The sequence below is a fragment of the Dermacentor albipictus genome, chromosome 1, assembly GCF_038994185.2.
Source record: "Dermacentor albipictus isolate Rhodes 1998 colony chromosome 1, USDA_Dalb.pri_finalv2, whole genome shotgun sequence".
NCBI classification, from domain to species: Eukaryota; Metazoa; Arthropoda; class Arachnida; order Ixodida; family Ixodidae; genus Dermacentor; species Dermacentor albipictus.
Genome location: NC_091821.1, coordinates 74,485,824 through 74,503,826, shown reverse-complemented (window position 1 = coordinate 74,503,826; position 18,003 = coordinate 74,485,824). Strand labels below are relative to the sequence as shown.

At 45.5% G+C, this 18,003-nt stretch overlaps 1 protein-coding gene across 1 annotated transcript in view; it reads right to left on the bottom strand.

Annotated features, from left to right (window-relative positions):
* Positions 1–11,107, bottom strand: part of LOC135903964 (nose resistant to fluoxetine protein 6-like) — a 124,771-nt gene extending 113,664 nt beyond the window's left edge. The window contains exon 1 of the mRNA XM_065434477.1: positions 10,336–11,107. Within this exon, the coding sequence (XP_065290549.1) occupies positions 10,336–10,753 (418 nt within the window). The 5' untranslated portion in view covers positions 10,754–11,107. The remainder of the gene's footprint in view (positions 1–10,335) is intronic.
* Positions 11,108–18,003: the final 6,896 nt, after the last annotated feature.

The window sequence follows — 18,003 nt, the reverse complement described above, 5'->3', positions numbered from 1 at the left end:
TTGCTTGTTCCTGCGCTTTTCCCACTCCCCGTATTTTTAAAAACAACTTCAAAAATTTTCAATGTGCCTGTTGCGCGTTGAACGCGTAACAGCTGACGAAGTTTTTTGATACACGCTTACAAAAGGTTGAAATATTTTTAGTTTTTTTTTCTTTTTTTTACTGTTGATTCGTTTATGTCTCCGACATTCGTGAGTTGTGAATATACTGAAATAAAACTCAATACAATTCACAATTTTGAGAAATGGGAACTTCATAAACATACGTTCAGATATCCTCAGTTCAATAGATGCAGACTGTGGAACTGCAAAAAGCACAGAGACTACTTCACCGTAGATAAACACAGAAACCAGATAAAGATAGTCGTACTATTTTCGAGAAAATATTAGCCTTTTGTCTGCAAGATGTGACTGTATTGGCCCGTGAAGGGTCACAATACCTTCAGCACTAGATGCTATAATGTGTCGGTGAAATTCATTGCTTAACTTTACGGGTACGTTGTCTTGGGCAGGTGAATCAATGAATTCTAGAGCATGTGTGAAAGAGCAGTGTTCATTATAATATAAATGAACAAGCAGTACAATTTAAACGTAGCACAGTTTGCAGCAACGTACAATCATAACGATAAAGATTTCAAAAGTTATGTGAGGAAACAGAAGTAAGAATGGGAAAAATTAAAACTCGGAGTAGTGTAGTTTCGGGCGGTCAAAATGTGCGAAAGTTCTGGAAACAGGCTGAATAACACCATATTGCGAACTATGTCCTTGACTCCACAAAAAGTGGAAGTGATATGTCGGTCGAAATTGAGGAGAACAATCGTGCGCTCAAACTGAATGTCCTCTTGACCGGAATTGGACATGGAAATTTTCAAACGGTGAAACAACAAATCATGTGGACTTTACACAAGGAACGGATAAAAATTTATGTTTGAGGCACGGTAAATTGTAATGATCACTGTTTAGTCAGGTCTGAGGCTTTCCTCGACTTGTGGAAAGAAACGAGGAAGTTTGTCAGAAAAAGGCAGACCATGCTAATAACAATAAGCTAAAAACATGGAATTAAAGATGTAGCTCTCTAACAAATATAAGGTTTTTCAGTATTATTATGAGTATATTACAGAGGTAAGAAATAATACCGTAGCGAAAATAATACCACATGGTGTAACTGAAGTCAGAGATCAGGCACAAAGGTATGAAACAGGCAAGCTCTTCCACTCAGCAAAAACTGTTGAAATTGGTCAATAAGCGTAAAATAAGTGACATTACAAATTGAAACATCTGAGACATTAAGGAAGCAGTAAAGGACTGAGGAAGCATAAAATAAGCAAGAAGGAGACTTGTCATTGGCAGAAACACGATGCGTATTTTCAATGATAAATGCAGCAACGTCGTCAGTAATTTCAAGGCCGAGATAGAGGGGGCAGTGGAGACATAGGTAATGGTTCAGTGCCCTGAACAACCAGGAAGCTGTTATTAGACAAAATTCTAGAACATATATAGAAGTCTCAATTCTCACCATACGGATGGAAGTAGAACGGATTTTCCACATATGTCCAAGGGGTAAACAGCAGAAGACGATGAAATAACAGTAGATATCATCATAGAAAGCGGGGATATTGCACGCAAGAAGCACTTCATGGCATCAAATGTACCACAGGATGGATTAATGACAACATGATATTCATCCGTAAGTAAAGGTGCATTCAAGAAATGAACAATCAAAAACGAAATAGTCTGCAGTCTGTATTGTAAAATATATTCACCAAGGTGATTTCTAATAGAATCAGCGCATCACTTCAGAAACCCATGAAACAGATTGGTTTTATGAGAAGTTACTTGCAATAGATCATACTCTCGCTATTAATCTGGTTAGCGGGAAGTCTTTAGCACATTACAAATTCTTGAAATGGCTTCCATAGATTAGGAAAAGGCATTCGATTCATTAGAGGTAACAAATGACAATGGGGCATTGGGTAGTCATGGCATTGAGGAAGTATACTCACAGATACCATAAGCACGCAAATTCGCAGATACCATAATTCGTCGCAACTGAAAAATTATGAGTTAAGAAGGATGAGCATGGAAGGAGGCAGAATATAGCTATTATTTACTGCATCATTGCAAGAAGTATTCAAGAGGCGAGATATTGAGGCATTAAGTGTAACATTCACAAGGAATATACAAGCAACCTTCGTTTTTCAGATGGCATTGTCCTGCTAAAAAAAAACACCGGACTTCGCTAACACCAAATGATTAAGGGCCTGAAGTGGCAATGTCTAAGGCTAGTTTTAAAGATTAATAGGCTGAAAAATAACGTTCAATACATTTGCAAAAAAGAAAGTGCGAAATGTGTGTCAGCCTCTTGCAGCAATGATAGTGTGCGTTAATCTCGCCCAAGCAGTCGTAAGTTTGATCGTAAGAAAGAAATCTGCCGACAAGTGGGTTGGAACGCGTGTGGCAAGCACTAGCAAGTCTTTACCCCAAGCTAAGTTTGTGCATTCTACCAGTACTAATCAAGGGGCTGAAGCTTTGAGGATAACAAGAAAATATGAGAAGGAATCAAGCACTGCTGAGCAAGCGATCGAAAGACAAATGATGGAAGTAACGTTCAGATGCAGAAATACTTCTTTGAAGTAGAGAACTAACTCATGCAGTTGGTATTATAGTTGAGGTTTACGGAAAAAGTGGATTTCGACAGGTCAAGTTGTACGTGTGTCCACTACAGTGACAGTGATTGCCGAAAGAATAGACATGAAGTCGGGAGCGGCGAAGGCTAAAGGTGGAATCAGATTATAAAATTTCCTGACATAGGATGGAGTCAACGTAACGAACAATTACTGGCAAGTTTTTGCTCATGGCATAGTGAGGGCCTCAACTTTTGGAACCTCGATAATTGAGGTAGCACACAAAGGTTCATTGGCCAGTTGCCTACTCCTAAAGCTCATGTACTACTTAGCAGCAGCTGCAATACTGATTAAAATAATTTGTGAGTAGTTTCATACCTGAGTGAACTGGCAGATAACAGCGCAGTCTGTTTCAAACAACAATTAGTTAAAAGCTTCTATGTTGCCCTGATGTTTTTATGAGCTATTTTTGACTGCTTCCGGTTTCTTAGCTGTGTGCATACAGGCCAAGCTGTTCTTGCTTATATGAATATTTTTGATTAAGTGAAAAAGATTGGCTTTTGTTTTGTTTTTCAGGTGCCCTGTGAGCTCTCATCCAAGCACCGCATTCCGGAGGTCTGCTGTGAGCAGACGTGGCATATTGAAGTAACATGCAGATAGTCAAATAAACTACTCGTAATTTCAGACAAACCTTTACAAAGTACAGTCAAAACTTTCTTTTAAAAGTGTAAGCACTAATACAGCCTGATCTTCCCGTCCAAACATTACGTTTTATATTAGTAAGAAAGACATAACTTGAACAACAGCAGTACTGCAGTGAGAAACGTACAATGGTACTCCAAGTGTTATACTGAAATATTATATGAAGGCCAATTAGTTTGTAACTTTAGAACAAATTGACATGAATTTCAGTGCCATGGCAGTGTTCCGATCCGTATGCTGCATCACGTAGGGAAGAGTAACCTTACAATGAAAACCAATGGAAAATTTTAGAACTCAGAAAAAGTGCATAAATATAAAATGGGTACAGGGAACTCTTCATCTATTCATGTCTACATAGAATACAGGATTTAATCACTGGGCCGCATAGAGGATGCATAAACGTGGGACACACGAAGGAAACATAGAAGCAGTGGCCAAATTTCAACATGGAGGAAACATAAAGGACCGTAACATAAAGGATGCACAAAGAAAGGACACATAAAGGAAACATAAAAGCAGTGGCCAAATTTCAACATGGAGGAAACCTAAAGGGCGGTAACATAAGGGATACATAAAGGGAGGACACATGAAGGGAACACAAAAGCAGAGGCCAAATTTCAACATGGAGGAAACATGAAGGACGTTTCCTCATGTGGACCTCGAGAAACATACAGTAAACATAAAGGACATAACCATTTTCATAAGAGAATGTGTGCGCCCGGTTAAGAAATACGGCGGCATCCTGTGATATAGTAACAGCTTCTTTCATTGATGCCGCGAAGATGCTTGGTTGGCTGAGTATTTTCGACCGTGCATCCCTCTATGAGTGCGATGCGTACATGGCGCAGGAGCTATTGCCAGACAGCGTATACTTGTTGGACGCGTGCATGTTTCAAAAGTGTACATATCACTTTGTCAACGCCGTAAATATATCTGGCCGGTTTCATGTTTTCTCTGTATGGAAAAATGGTTAGCGCGTCAAAAATTTTCACCTGGGCACGACATCAGTTCATTGACTGGCATCCTATTGTCTTGCCAGACAAGTCAGGTATAAATTTCCGTTTCTCTCTTGCTTCCGTAGCGGCAGATTCCGTAGATTTCTGGCAACACTAAAAGGACAGGAATCAAAAACTACGAGTGCTCGCAATCGATATCTTAACACACTTCATATGAAGGATTACTTCACAGTGCGATGTGTTATTGCTAAATAGCCGGTCGCGCTACACATGTTGTATACACATACTGCACGCCTCAGTCAGAGTTACGCCGATGCTGCACACAACGGCGACTGTGGAAACGCGAGGACGCCTCCTCGTTTGTTTTGGATTATTCGCGTTTCAATTTGTATCGTGAAATAGCTAGAAACCCAGAATAGGAAAGGAAGAGAGAACACCCAGACGAGCGTCAGATTTGCTACCCTTCCCAGTGGGTAAAAAAAGGGTGAAGGAGGAAAGGAGGGGGAGTGATCACTACGCGCATGGCGGTAGATGCGCAAGAGGACTTCGAACGGCCACTCAGCCCGGCTGATTTCAAGAATTGCACTATTGCGCGAATAGCTTTTTGCGCCAGCGACAGGTGCGGCCATAGTACAAGCATTTTCTACTTGAAAACTGGTCTCGAGCGCAGAGGGTTTAGAGCTGCCTACACTTTACCCGAATGCCCTATGCGGTGCCTACTCAAAACAGACTTGTCAAGCTTTCGCTATGCCCCGTAGTTCTGAGACTATTGTCTGAGATTACTTACTTAGATTGAAGGCAAAAGCATTTTTACTGACCGAGCTTCGTAACTATTTTGGGCCCTCAAAATCCAAAGCAACTAAAAAAATAGGCGAAGGAAAGGCCATACGGTATTGCGGGCTTAAGGACAATTAAAAAAAGTGAATACGGGTATTCCTTAGTGAACACCAAAAATATTTTGTTAAGAGCCAATTGAGAATTTTTAAAACATGGGATTCGGAGAGCATGTGAAAGTGATAATGCAGCTTGGTAACAAAACGAAAGAGCTATAGTATAAAAACCTTAACAGTTGTTACGAAATAAGCTGGTACTGTCCTAAGATTTAAATGTGACGGTTGTGCTTGGGCGGTATAGCAGTGGCGCACATCAGAATTTGTACGATAATCGCCAACATCATTATTAATGTCAAAACATTATGAATTAGCTTAATGAATTTAGCGAAATATGTTGTAATTGATGAATTGAAGTCATCAGTGGATAACCTTTCGATAGAAATGTGTCTCGAGCCAGTTTCGAGAGATATGTACTCGACGTTTGCATGCAGTTAAACTCATTGTTGTTTGAGGTCACACGTTTCCGAATTATGTGAAAATGGGGAACAGGAAATCGTTAACTAGAAGAGTCATAAAGTTTCACGGAAAAATTAAAGTCTGTAGTTCTCGGAACTGGCCATAGGCGCATGAATTTGAGCAACGCTTATGCTTTGAGTATCGACTGACTTCAATTCTACGATTACACTAGGCCCCCTACAGCCATTACTTAAAAATTATTCCCTGAAAAGTAGTCGTTTGATAACCTTATCGACTATTATTGCGCAGGTTCTTTTTTCCGCTGCTGCTCTAAAGCAGTTATTTTGTCTCGAATCTCCTATCTATCATTATCTGAGACAGTTGTTGCAACAACACGCAGTTTGCCTCGTAGACTTGTGCTCAGCTCCCGCAGCCGGGTCAGTGATGAACGCAGCAGTGCTGGTCAGCGGATGCCGTCGCTGCAGAAGCGGCTGAGCCGACTGCAGAACGGAACGCTGCCCAGCACAGCTATCCTTCCCGTCAACCCCGATAGTGGTATCCCGTCAGTGTTGTATATATAGACGATGATCTTGCAAGAGATTTTTTCGCGACATGCATTCAAAAGCTCTTACACAGAGAAGAGGAGGCACCGTGAGGCTGCCAAGGCAAGACACCTATCGAGGAGCGAGACGCTTCCAGTGCCGGGCGAAAAGGCATCCTTTTGCGAACACTGGGATCCTACTCTCACGATTTTTTTTACGCGAAAACAAATGGTGAACCGGACACCTCTCAAACGATTCTGCAGCTCAGACAGCAAGTCGCACAAGCGGTTTCAGTGGCACTTGCGCAGAACATCATTCGACGACGGAGACTGCATCACCATGAAGATGCACGAGGTGCACGTTCTCTTACACCTGCACTTTATGTACTCCTAGCAAAATCAAAGAACTCCAGTTTAACGAACATCGGAGAATTGCATGTCATTCGGAGCTACGCAGGTAATAATCATGCCTACTTTGAGTGCGCAACGCACTAAAAACGCGCACCGAGCGTTTATCACAAGATTGTGCTTATGGTTCTATTACCCAACATGACAGGTGCGTGATGTGAGCCCATGGCATTGCGCCTTCTTGAACTATATATGTGTGAACTGCTCGTGAAATTGTTCTCATTTTTATTATCGCTTTTTGAAAAATATGCAAGTGAATGTGTTCTGAATGGAGGTTTAAAATGTACGTGTTGTGCTGTACAATGCGCCCATTCGAGTGTTTTTTTTTTTTTTGCGAACCAGGCCTAAATGGGTTCCGAAGTTATTTACAATTTAGTGCTTTGAAGTACGTCGGTAGGTACGCAGAATCCTGTCGCTTCTCCGACGTAAAAAAAAATATGTTTCGTGTAGGGTTTTAATCAGGGCTCTCCAGCACAAAAGCCCGATGGCTTTTGACGGCGAGTCGGGCTTAATTTTCTTGTACCAACACCAACCAGGGCTGTGAGACGATTTGAGAGCGCGTCGCGTCACATAGAAAACAATCTGCTTTGAAAAGCGAAGGTAGGCGCATGCGTGCTAGCTTCCATTAGGTCGCAGGCGCAACAAGGACACGCGCAAATAATCGTCAAAATTACCCCTGCCCTTCGCGTGTGACATGTCGCAGGGCAGCAAGTTGCTTGTAAAAGCCAGAGCGCACCATTTTCCCACATGCTTCCCTGTGGCGCCTAGCGTATTGACAAGATACGTGACATTGCACCACCTTCGGGGAAATAGCCCAGGTCGTAACGGAACCGGTTGTAACGTGCCTTCGCCAGAATACAATAAATCAGCCCTCATGCCGTCGTCTCACTGGTGTCACACACACGCTCGCGTCACGTACGAATATGCTCACTTTACACAAACATGTTGGTCCAGCTGGTAACGCTTCAGAGAAACCCAAACGGCACTGGATAGCCAGCTGCAAACCAACCTGCAAATAACATCAATGCCCACAGTACGTGGGATATGCACAATATTTATTTTGATTGCTTTTTATCCTTTAGGACGGGCCTACGTTTGTTATCTCTTGCGTATGGCTAATCGCAAAGGAGTGAATGGCCCCACCATGCAATGATGCCAATGTCTCCCACACATATATTTATTAATAAAAAGAAATGGTGCCGTATTTACCAACAGAGGACTAACGGCTACCAAATGGCCAAGCGCCAGGAGCTCAGCAAGTTTACTGTAAGTGTGGGAGCAGGTCCGAGGCTCATTTCACATACACAATTTTTTTTGTTTTTTTTTGTTATTGTGAAACCAAAGTTTAATTTACTATTTCAGAGGGGGTGAGTCCTCAGGGCTGTTGGAGCAGTCCCCCCCTCCCCCCCCCGCCTCTCGGTTCCGGAGCTGTTGCCAAGCGGCCATTAAATAAAATTAAATTATGGGGTTTTACGTGCCAAAACAACGACCTCATTATGAGGCACGCGGTAGTGGGGTACTCCGGAATGATTTGGTTCCCCTGGGGTTCTTTAACGTGCCCCAAACCTAAGTACACGGGTGTCTCACATTTTTCCCCCATCGAAACGCGGTCGCCGTGGTCGGGATTCGATCCCGCGACCTCGTGCTCAGCAGCCCAACACCATAGCCACTAAGCAACCAAGGCGGTTTGCGATGCGGTCATGTCGATGGTGCTCACTGAAAACGAAAATAATGTAAGCTCAGTGGCCAGGTTGCAAAAAAATAATCTTCGCACTATGCAAGACCCAAGGAAGCACTTCCCACGCCAAAGTTTAGGCAAGACAGCTCGCAGGTCAGGAACGGACTCCTTCATTTGCTTAGGCCTCCGCAGAATCGTGCACATTTCATTAAACACCGCATACCACAGAGTTTCTCTCTAAGGCTTCTTAGGCAACGCTTTTCCGTATACAAGAAGTTTCCAGTTGGGTTCACAGGGCCCTTATGACCTGTGCGTGCTTCACGAGAGATCAAGTAATAAGACTATCCCTTAGAGAGAATTATCTCGAAAGTTTTCCGCGAAAATGGAACGTGGCAAACGACAGGTTGCCGCCTTGCATTTTTGCAATGCGTTTAATTGAAAAGGCTGGGGAAGAGCCACTCTATGCCAATAGCCCCAAAGGAATCCTGAAAAGTAGCGTCCTGCTCGGAATTAAGAGATGTTGAACGAAGAAAATTGCAGCAACCGTGCAACAAAGAAAAAAAAAAGAAAAAAATAGGCCCAGACATATTCGCATTTCTCCTTCTCCATGTATACGGTGTGTTAAATTAAGTAAGCTTGTAGGTTAACGAAAGCGTTCTGACTGCCTTGAAATCGAGAGCAGACAGCTCGCCGCTGCTCGGCTGTTATAGAAAAGAAAGAAAAGGGAGCGCGCTTGCAGCCGTCTCGCCATATATCTGCCCCTCGGTCGTACCCGTGCTCTCACGTTTTGTTCGACGAGCCCGGACATTTTAGCGCCTAAACGAATTGACACGTGTTGTATTTTTAGCCATGCACCAAGTCTGCAACTTTTTTTTCCTCCGCATCAAGCTTTTAAATAGCGACCGATGATCTCACCGCTGCGAGAAGGCTGATGACCTGGCCGATTTCGAGTCCAAAGGCCTCGGACGTTTTCCCGGCGAGCCAGAATTTTAGTACATTTCTCGGCTGGTTGCATTTTTGCCGCGACCTTGGCACGAGCCCCGCTTGTATGACTTCACCCTTTCGAAAGCGTACTGCTAACACGAATCTTACGAAATTGTACCTTCACCCACGAATTCCGTGCCATTTTACGACGGTACTACAAAAGCAACCAGACCAGAGGCATCGGCAAGAACGTGATGAAAAAAAAAAAAAAAAGAAACGGCGCATTGCATTTCCAGGTGGCGACGCAACACTGGAAAATATAAAGCTTGGTTAATCAAGCAGAATGTTTTGGATTGCGTGTGCTTGTGAAGCTCAACCTTGCGGTACGGAGTTAGATGATCTCTGTTACGTCAGGACAAATTCTGCCTCTTACATTGGAGAGACTAGTTCGCATGGACGTTGTTCATGACCTTCCCTACATACATTTTTTTTTCGTTTCTTTGCTTCTTATCTCCGCTGTTCTTTCCGTCTTTCCCTTCCCGCAGTGCAGGGTAGCAAACCAGAATCTCATCCGGTTAACCTCGCTGCCTTTCCCATCCCGTTTATCTCGCTCTCTCTGCCGCTACCAGCTTGGTTTTGCAGTTGTGATCTACTGCCACATGAGAGGAATTGACAAAAATGACCTGCGCCTTCCAGAACCACCTACTTCGAAGCGGTCTGCACTCGCGTTGAACCCCTACACGCTTGAACTTCGCGCTAGCGATTTGGGAACACGGTTGCAGGATATTCTTCGCTTATTCTCTGTTGATCTTACGCATTTATCTCTTTTTTTTAGATATGCTGCTCTTTCAAATTCTGTAAACAGCTGTTCACTTTTGCCAGGTATTGTGTGCCACGAAAACAAATTTGGCCAGAAAATGTTTTTGCGCTTGATTTTCTACTTATGTTGTGTCGGATCAAAGAATCAAGAATTGACGCGACTGTTCAGTCTAACCGTGCGTTTTGTGAACATTCGCGTGACAGAGGAGATAGCCGTTTCTTATGCATAGCCCATTTTTTTGCGCACTGCGGCTTGCTTGAAGTGAGGCACGAAGAAAGCGAGAAAGGTGCGCCTCTCGTATGGCTACAGTCAGTCAATGTAGCGATACGAAAGCCAAATAAAGGATAAATGAAGCTGCCCGAAGCGCAGAAAATAAACTTCCAGCTGAGAACTTACGTCTGACGGCCCAGCCTTTGAGTTTCCGGAGTCCAAGGAAGAGCTTGAAGTAGCTGGCCATGCACTCGGGCCCGACTTCCACTTCCGAGCTGGCCCTGACCATTAGCGGAAAGATCTTGTGCAGCACGGTCCCGAAGCTGGTAGTCATGTTGTGCATAAATCCTTCCCAGGTCAGCTTGGGAGGCGGCGCGGTGTCGTCGGCGAAATCATTTCTCGCCGTGCTGCCGTCGTCCACAAAAGCCGAGGTCTCCGTTCCATCTCCCAATAGAGTCCCGTTTTCCTCGGCTAGCGTGACCCCGGCGCAGCAGCTGGCGACCGCGAAGATGACGCAGACAATGAAGACGCCGCTGGCCGTGGCAGCGTTCACGGTCACGCCAGCGCGACGTCGGCGCGGGGGCTGTGGCGACCGTCGGTTCATGCCCGCTCAAGCGCTGGGAGAACGTGCGGACCTTCGCGAAGAGCAATCGTCCCTGGAGGATGCGCGCCGAGGAGTCTCGTTCAACTTTCGCGGGGGGCCCCCAGAAAGCGGCGACCGCGTCGCGGTGGGAGGGGAAGGCGGGAGAAAACCAGTGTACGACGAAGGCTTTTTCCGCGCGCGGTCCACTGCGGCGGCGAAGACCGGCATCACAGAAGACGCCCGGGCTCTCCCTTTCTGCCGTGCCGATGGCCGCCGTCGTCCGTTGCCGACCTGCAGCCAATGGCGGGATGCCTTCGGGAGCGCGAAATCAGGCCACAGGGCGGCGCGGGCCGTTATAGTCGGTCACCTGGACGTGGCGTCAGCTGCAGCGCACATACATACTCTGGCCGCGCCAAACGACAGCGCTCATCGTTTCTCGCAGAAACTGCGCGCAACGCAAATAGAATTTTAAAAAAAGAAGAAGAAAAAAAAAAGATGCCGTTCGCCTTTGGTTTCTTTATAGTTCCTTCACCCGGCTGACTTTCGTCCGCGTCTTCGACGCGTGTATGGCACACGAGGCGGCGAGCCTGACAAGAATGAGCGCTTGTTTGTCGTCCTCATCCGTCTTGTACAAATGTTTTCCAGGTCACGCCGTTTCTCGCCAAAGCTTTCTCTCTTCACTTGCACGGCTTCCTTTTTTTTTTTCGAATTAAGTGACCTTGATTTTTTAAGTCCTCTGAAGCGTTAATGCGACACATCAATGTGGATGCAGGACAAACTCTCACATCAACGGCTTTACTTTTTAACTTTCTCGCCTAAGTCGCAAACCTTTTGTTTCAAACTCGATCCGTAATTTCAGTGGTAATGGGCCCCAGTTCGTGTATGCTAACAATTATTTCTTTGCTAGATCTGTTTTTTTCTGGAGTGCCCCAATGCACTGTCCTTGGACCCCCCCCCCCCTTTTTTTTGCTCATTTACATTAACGATATTGCCGTCTATTTACGTCAACTCGTAGGGCGATTGTGTGGTTTATTGTACGATATCTAACAATCATGATTTCCGACCTTTCCAAGACGATTTCGACAAGACCACCTGCTGACGCAGCGAATTGATAATGTCACTGAACACTAATGAGCTATTCATAGTTAGATTTACTAGCAGAAAGCATTTTAAGCATTTCCGTTCACCGAAGTTTGTCATCTGTAGAAGTCCGATTATAGCAAAATGTCTACTTGTTCCCGCACGCTCAGATTCTACCCTTTTGTTGTACGAGCATGAATTGGGGTTAGGAAATGGTTTAGCCAGACTTTAGTGGGCTTATTAATGTCTGTATCTGCAAGGTGTGCCTCCATATGCCTATTTTAATGCGTCAGCATTAGAATGGTCATGCGAAAGAAAAGCCGTCTGCCGGCTTGTGTACAGCAAAAGGGGGGAGGGGAGTGGAGAGGAAGCCGACGCACGTAAAAGGGGAGGAGGCATCTTACAGAGGCGGCACGCGCAGAGCGCTGCAATGTGGCGTCGCACAACTGACGCTCGGTCGTCAGCAAATGCACTTAACGCTCCAAGGCAAGCCCGGACTACTGTTCTGATAGTCGCGTTAGCGGCTCCTTTGTGGTCTGTGTGCTCCATAGTCATAAGTAACGATGGACACCGCGTCATCAATGGGGGAGGGCTATTGCCCACGCATTACTTATGCATGAATCTCAGTGACCACCCAGATGTGCGTGCGTGCGTGCGTGTGTGTGTGTGTGTGTGTGCGCGCGCGTGCGTGCGTGTGTGTGTGTGTGTGTGTGTGTGTGTGTGTGTGTGTGTGTGTGTGTGTGTGTGTGTGTGTGTGTGCGTGCGTGCGTGCGTGCGTGCGTGCGTGCGTGTGTGTGTGTGTGTGTGTGTGTGTGTGTGTGTGTGTGTGTGTGTGTGTGTGTGTGTGTGTGTGTGTGTGTGTGTGTGTGTGTGTGTGTGTGTGTGTGTGTGTGTGTGTGTGTGTGTGTGTGTGTGTGTGTGTGTGTGTGTGTGTGTGTGTGTGTGTGTGTGTGTGTGTGTGTGTGTGTGTGTGTGTGTGTGTGTGTGTGCGCGCGCGCGCACGCGCGTAATAATTTCTGTCCCAACTCTGCCCCGGTCTTTTTGTATACATAAGTGCATGCAAGGAGACACGTATTTCTGTAGTCCAACGTATGATAAAAGGGTAAGCAATTTGCGAGGAATATGTTCATATATAGTGATACACAAAAAGTCCTTAAAGAAGAATTCTCGTGCACATGTCTACGATTTGTTACACAGCTACTAACCCATAACACAGGTTTAAAGGGACACTAAAGGCAAATACTAAGTCAAGCTAAAGTGATAGAGGAGTGCTCGAGAATCTCTAAGGAGTCAATATTATCGCGAACAGAGCCCTAATAATCGAGAAATCGAGGTAAATGCAGGACATGATTAGAGACCCCCTTGGGACATTCAAGCACTTGCCCGATGACGAAAGCACTATTCAGTTAAATTCTGTCACTAGTACTCAACTACTCGTTGCAAAATAACATCCTCGCATTGTATTATAATACGAAATAAAATGCTACTTGTCCAGTTCGATTCCATGTTTTAGAAAAAAGAACTCATTGAAATTACCCTTGACAACGACACGGGCGGTCGAAAGGTTTCGTTTTCACTCGACTCTGCGCCGCCCACGCTTTTGCGTTTCAGTACTTTCCTAATCGCGTAGTGCTGCGCTGGTTTTGCTGGCTCGCGAAACTCGCACGAACTACAAGTAGCAGAGAATTCAACTTCCTTGTGATGTCGCGCGATGCCCGAACGGTCTACGACACTTGACCAAAAAGCAGCTGCAGCGGCGAATCCGCCCTCTCTCTTGGCTTGGTGCCGCCGTCTGTCGGGCGCCGTTTTCTCACCGACGGCAGCAAAGGCCGGTGATGGCGTATGCACCGTCACCACTCCCGCGGTTGGGTGGCGGGAGATTTGAATTTTGAAAAAACGTATTCGGACTCTTCATACACAATTTTCTCGTAAACTAGGTCTTTTCTTCGCATGAAACAAGCGTTGCGAGGCTTCTGGAAAGTGTTTAAGCAGTCCACGTCGATTTAGTATTTGCCTTTAGTATCTCTTAATGCATCTCATGTGTGCGACAGCAGCTGTCGAAAAAGCTTGTGCATAAGTGCAATCTGTCTTAAACACGAAACATGGATTTTTTTCTGCTCAAATATTTCAGAGGTTCTTACAGGCGAATCCTCAAGAATTCTAGAGTTCCCGATGTCGTCAAACAGACGGAAATACAAAAACGCTACATCCACCTCTTTCGATGTTAACGCTCGTTTTCAGGCTACAGGCTTATTCTGATTCAGAAGAGGCACATTGTTGGGCCACAGGACCTTGACATGATGATCTTGTGTTATTGTTCTTATGACGTGTAAGCATGCACTATTCAATGCTTCTTTTCTTACTAGAAGGACATTTCATGACCTCAATTCATTAGGAACGTACTTTGGCTTCTTTCACAAACCATTTAGCAGCTTTTCTGGTGTATGCTGCGCTTCTCGCGATTTCACCACTTGATGCGCCACTGTAAGCAGGAAGTATTGTCCGATAAATATGCAGTACCTGCTCGTAGTGTTCGAACAAATTTATTAAGCTTATTGGCTGTAGAATAGAGATCGACAAAAAACTGGCGCCTTGTGTGCCGAGGCAAGCCCTGTGAAGCGACGGCTTGCAAAATATACTTGTTGCCTTTCATTCCTCTCAAGTGAACGCTACATCAGTTTCTTAAAACGAAGACAGGCTACACATATTCAGTACATAAAGCAGGTCGTGGTTTTCGAACATGTTACAATGCTTAATTCTGCCGCTATCATGCCTAATTAAGCTTTATGTCTCTGTTTGACGTGCCTCAAGCCCACATTCTTAGTGCCTAGAAATCCGCTCTCTATTCACCTCACTTCATCTTGCGTCGACACATGCAAGTACCTTGGCGTCACTCTTTCAAGTAACATTTGTTGGTCCTCTGCCGTAGGAAATTTTACTAACGAAGGCAATCACGCCCTTGTTTACTTTAGACGGCACTTGAGCTTTGCTCACTCCACCATGAGGCTACATGCCTATCTAACATGTATCCGGCTTAAGTTGGAATACGCATGCGCTGTTTGAGACTCAGATCAACCAAACCTCTGATACACATACTTCAAGCACTTCAGAATCGCATATCTCGCTATGTATACTCTAATTATCCGTATCGCACCAGCATCACTAAATTTACGCCGCAGGCACATCTTGCTAACCTAAACTGCTAACCTATAGTCTTACTAACCTTGCTAACCTAGTTTTACGTTTAGGCTGTGCTTTTTAACTCGTTTGACCACTTCTCTCTTGGCGTCTCACTAATTTTGCCAGCTCACCAAACCATGCCACACAAACCACGTGAAAGCCATTTACTCTTCATCTGCGCATAGTAGCGCTCATATTCTTCGCTTCCCCTTTTGAAGAATGCGTGATACTTGAACGCTCTATTCAAGGACTCTGAGTTCCACTTCTATTCGCATGACTGCAATATCGCCATCTAATTATTGTAATTGAGTAACAGCCCAGTCTACATGCAAAACCCGATGTCTGGGACCATTTGAGATATATATGCAATAAATTTATGTATTCATTTGCATATTTACCTATTTATTACCTAAAATTGTTGATTACAGAAGTTTTCGACAGCCCTGACCACAATAAGCGCATCCACAAGCCCTATGGCATTCATAATACCTTACTCGAATTACCTAAATCTTACCTCAGTAGTAGAAATTCATACTTACATATATTAACGGCATTTATCCCATATTATTGCCTCTCAAGCACACCGTGCATCAGGGAAGTGTGCTCGATCCACTTCTATTTAGACCATGCATTAACTACATCGTTAACGTAGCCACCAGAGCTTGTTTTGTAATGCACGTGATATATTGCGCAATACGTAAGGCCTCGTGCGCTCGTGTGGCGGTGCCAGCGCTCTCCAACGCAGCAGCGCCACTGCGGTCAGGTTGGGCATATTTAATTTCTTCCCTTCCCGGCGCCTTTTCCGAATACGCGTGCGGTGGCTGTCGCCGTGTGATAGTGGCATCACGAAACGATACCCGCTTGCAGTTTAGCGGCTACACAAAGATAAGCAACGTTGATTATTACTTAAAACGAAGCAGTTTGGTTCCCGGTGCTGACTTGTACGGCTGCTGATCATGTGTGTTTGGTCAGGGAAGAGATCAGCAGTGCCGTCGCTATGTCGGAAATTTTCAGAAAATGCGTGGCGCAAATGAAAAGCTTGACGCGTACTCAGAGGGCAGCACGCTGCTTCCTTATCTCGCATTCCGGCTATTAGCGTAACACCTGTGTTTTGTAGTGCTTTGCATTTGAGAAAGCCACTTTTTTTTTCGCCAGCTTGGCGCATCCGCATCGCCCATGCGCGGCCCGCGGTGGCCGGAACTAAAAGTTGCTAAAGGTGTGCACGGGCTACAGTTTCGCGGCCCAGCCCGCACTTGACCCTAGCAGAAAGCGGGCCATGCCGGTGCGACGACGAAGCGAGAACGGGCCGCCCTGGCCCAGCCCAAATTCAAGAAAGCTTATCGCTCGTACGTGCCATTCGCTGGGCGCCGTCGCTAAATATATGTCCGGAATCAGGATCAGCTGGGATACTTTCTTACGAACAGTTCTTGCATAATAAGCTTTGTGAATACTGGCCCAGCTTAAGAGCGTCAGCTCAGATCGCAAACTAAGGCAGATGCAGCAAACTGAGCTCTCCGTTCCTATATTGCTTGGTCGAACTGTACGGAGTCGCTCGAGTTTCCATACGTTACAAACAATAACAAAAGAACACAAGGCACAGGACCATGTCCTAATAATATCTTAGAGAGCAAGAAGAAGAAAATATGCAGATCCCACGCACTGTGGGAATCGATGTAAGCTAAGCTTTCCGTGCTGGATGCTCTGATTGACGATAATTAGCGGTGATGTTGACGGATAAAGCTTAATTTCTTCAACGTTAAGGCTAATACGAGAGTGGTGAGTTGATGGTAAACGTTACCTTGCGTGCACCACTGCTGTTTGTCTGCGTAGTACACAGCACACATAGGGAGAGGTGTTTGCTTGAGGCGTTGTTGTGCGCCATATTTTATAACCTCTGAGAGGGTTGAGCGTTGTCATTTCCTTACATTGCACATCGCATTGTGACAGAAGTATCAAACTGGAATAGGATTACGGGGCTGCACGTGCCAAAACAACACTCACATTATGAGGCAAGCCGTAGTGGCGGACTCCGGATTAATTTTGACGCCATGGTGTTCTTTAACGTGTTCCAAAATCTAAAAACACGCGCGTTTTCTATTCTGCCCCCGTCGAAATGCGGCTGCCGCGGTCGGGATCAAATCCGCGACCTCTAGCAATACCATAGCGGCAAAGCTACCACGGCGGGCACATAAGTGTTGATTTGACGGTCGACCGCTTTCGTAATGTCTCCTGGACCCTGCGGTGCGCTTTATTTAATGCGGCTCTGCTTCTGCACGCCCTGCGTAAGCTGCCCGCTTGACATATTTGCATGGCGTTTATCTTTCAGAAATAGCAGCAATGTAGTGTGCCGTACCTTGAACTTAAGCTTATCCTGTTTCCCTGCAGCAGCTGTCGTATACACTGTTTTTTCATAGGCGCCACCATATTGCTACGCAGTGGCGCCATCTATGGGCTTCTACACAGTGGCGCCATCTAGCCGCCGCGTCTGTCGATTGACTGTGACGACTTCTGGTGCCCGTGAGAACGCACCACCAAACACCCTTTTCCAGGAATTCTCTTGCCAAGCAGACCGTGAAGGCGACAGCGAATCAACTAACAATACTCGGTCCGCCGAACGTGGCTAAACTTGCTGGCACAGCTGGCTGTCCGTAGGAGGCGCATTGTCGGCTCTCCAAAACGACTCGTCGCAGCAGACTGGGAAGGGTTCGAAGGTCGCTTCTCCGAAGATCGCCAACCCCCGCAGGCCGATCGCAACAACAGTGAGCGGATTTACCATTTTATGCTGGTAATACAGAGACACGGGTTTCCTTTGTTGAATTTAAGCCGATATAAGTAAAATAATTCACAACACATACGCACAGCGCGACTGATAATGCGCGTAGCCTGCGGCTGATTATGGACGTCACATTTTTGCAACGCCAATACATATTTCTGCCGACTGCAGTTACCGATGCACCGAAAGACTTCCCTGACGACCCTATAGAACGGACATGGCGTAAATGTCACAAAGT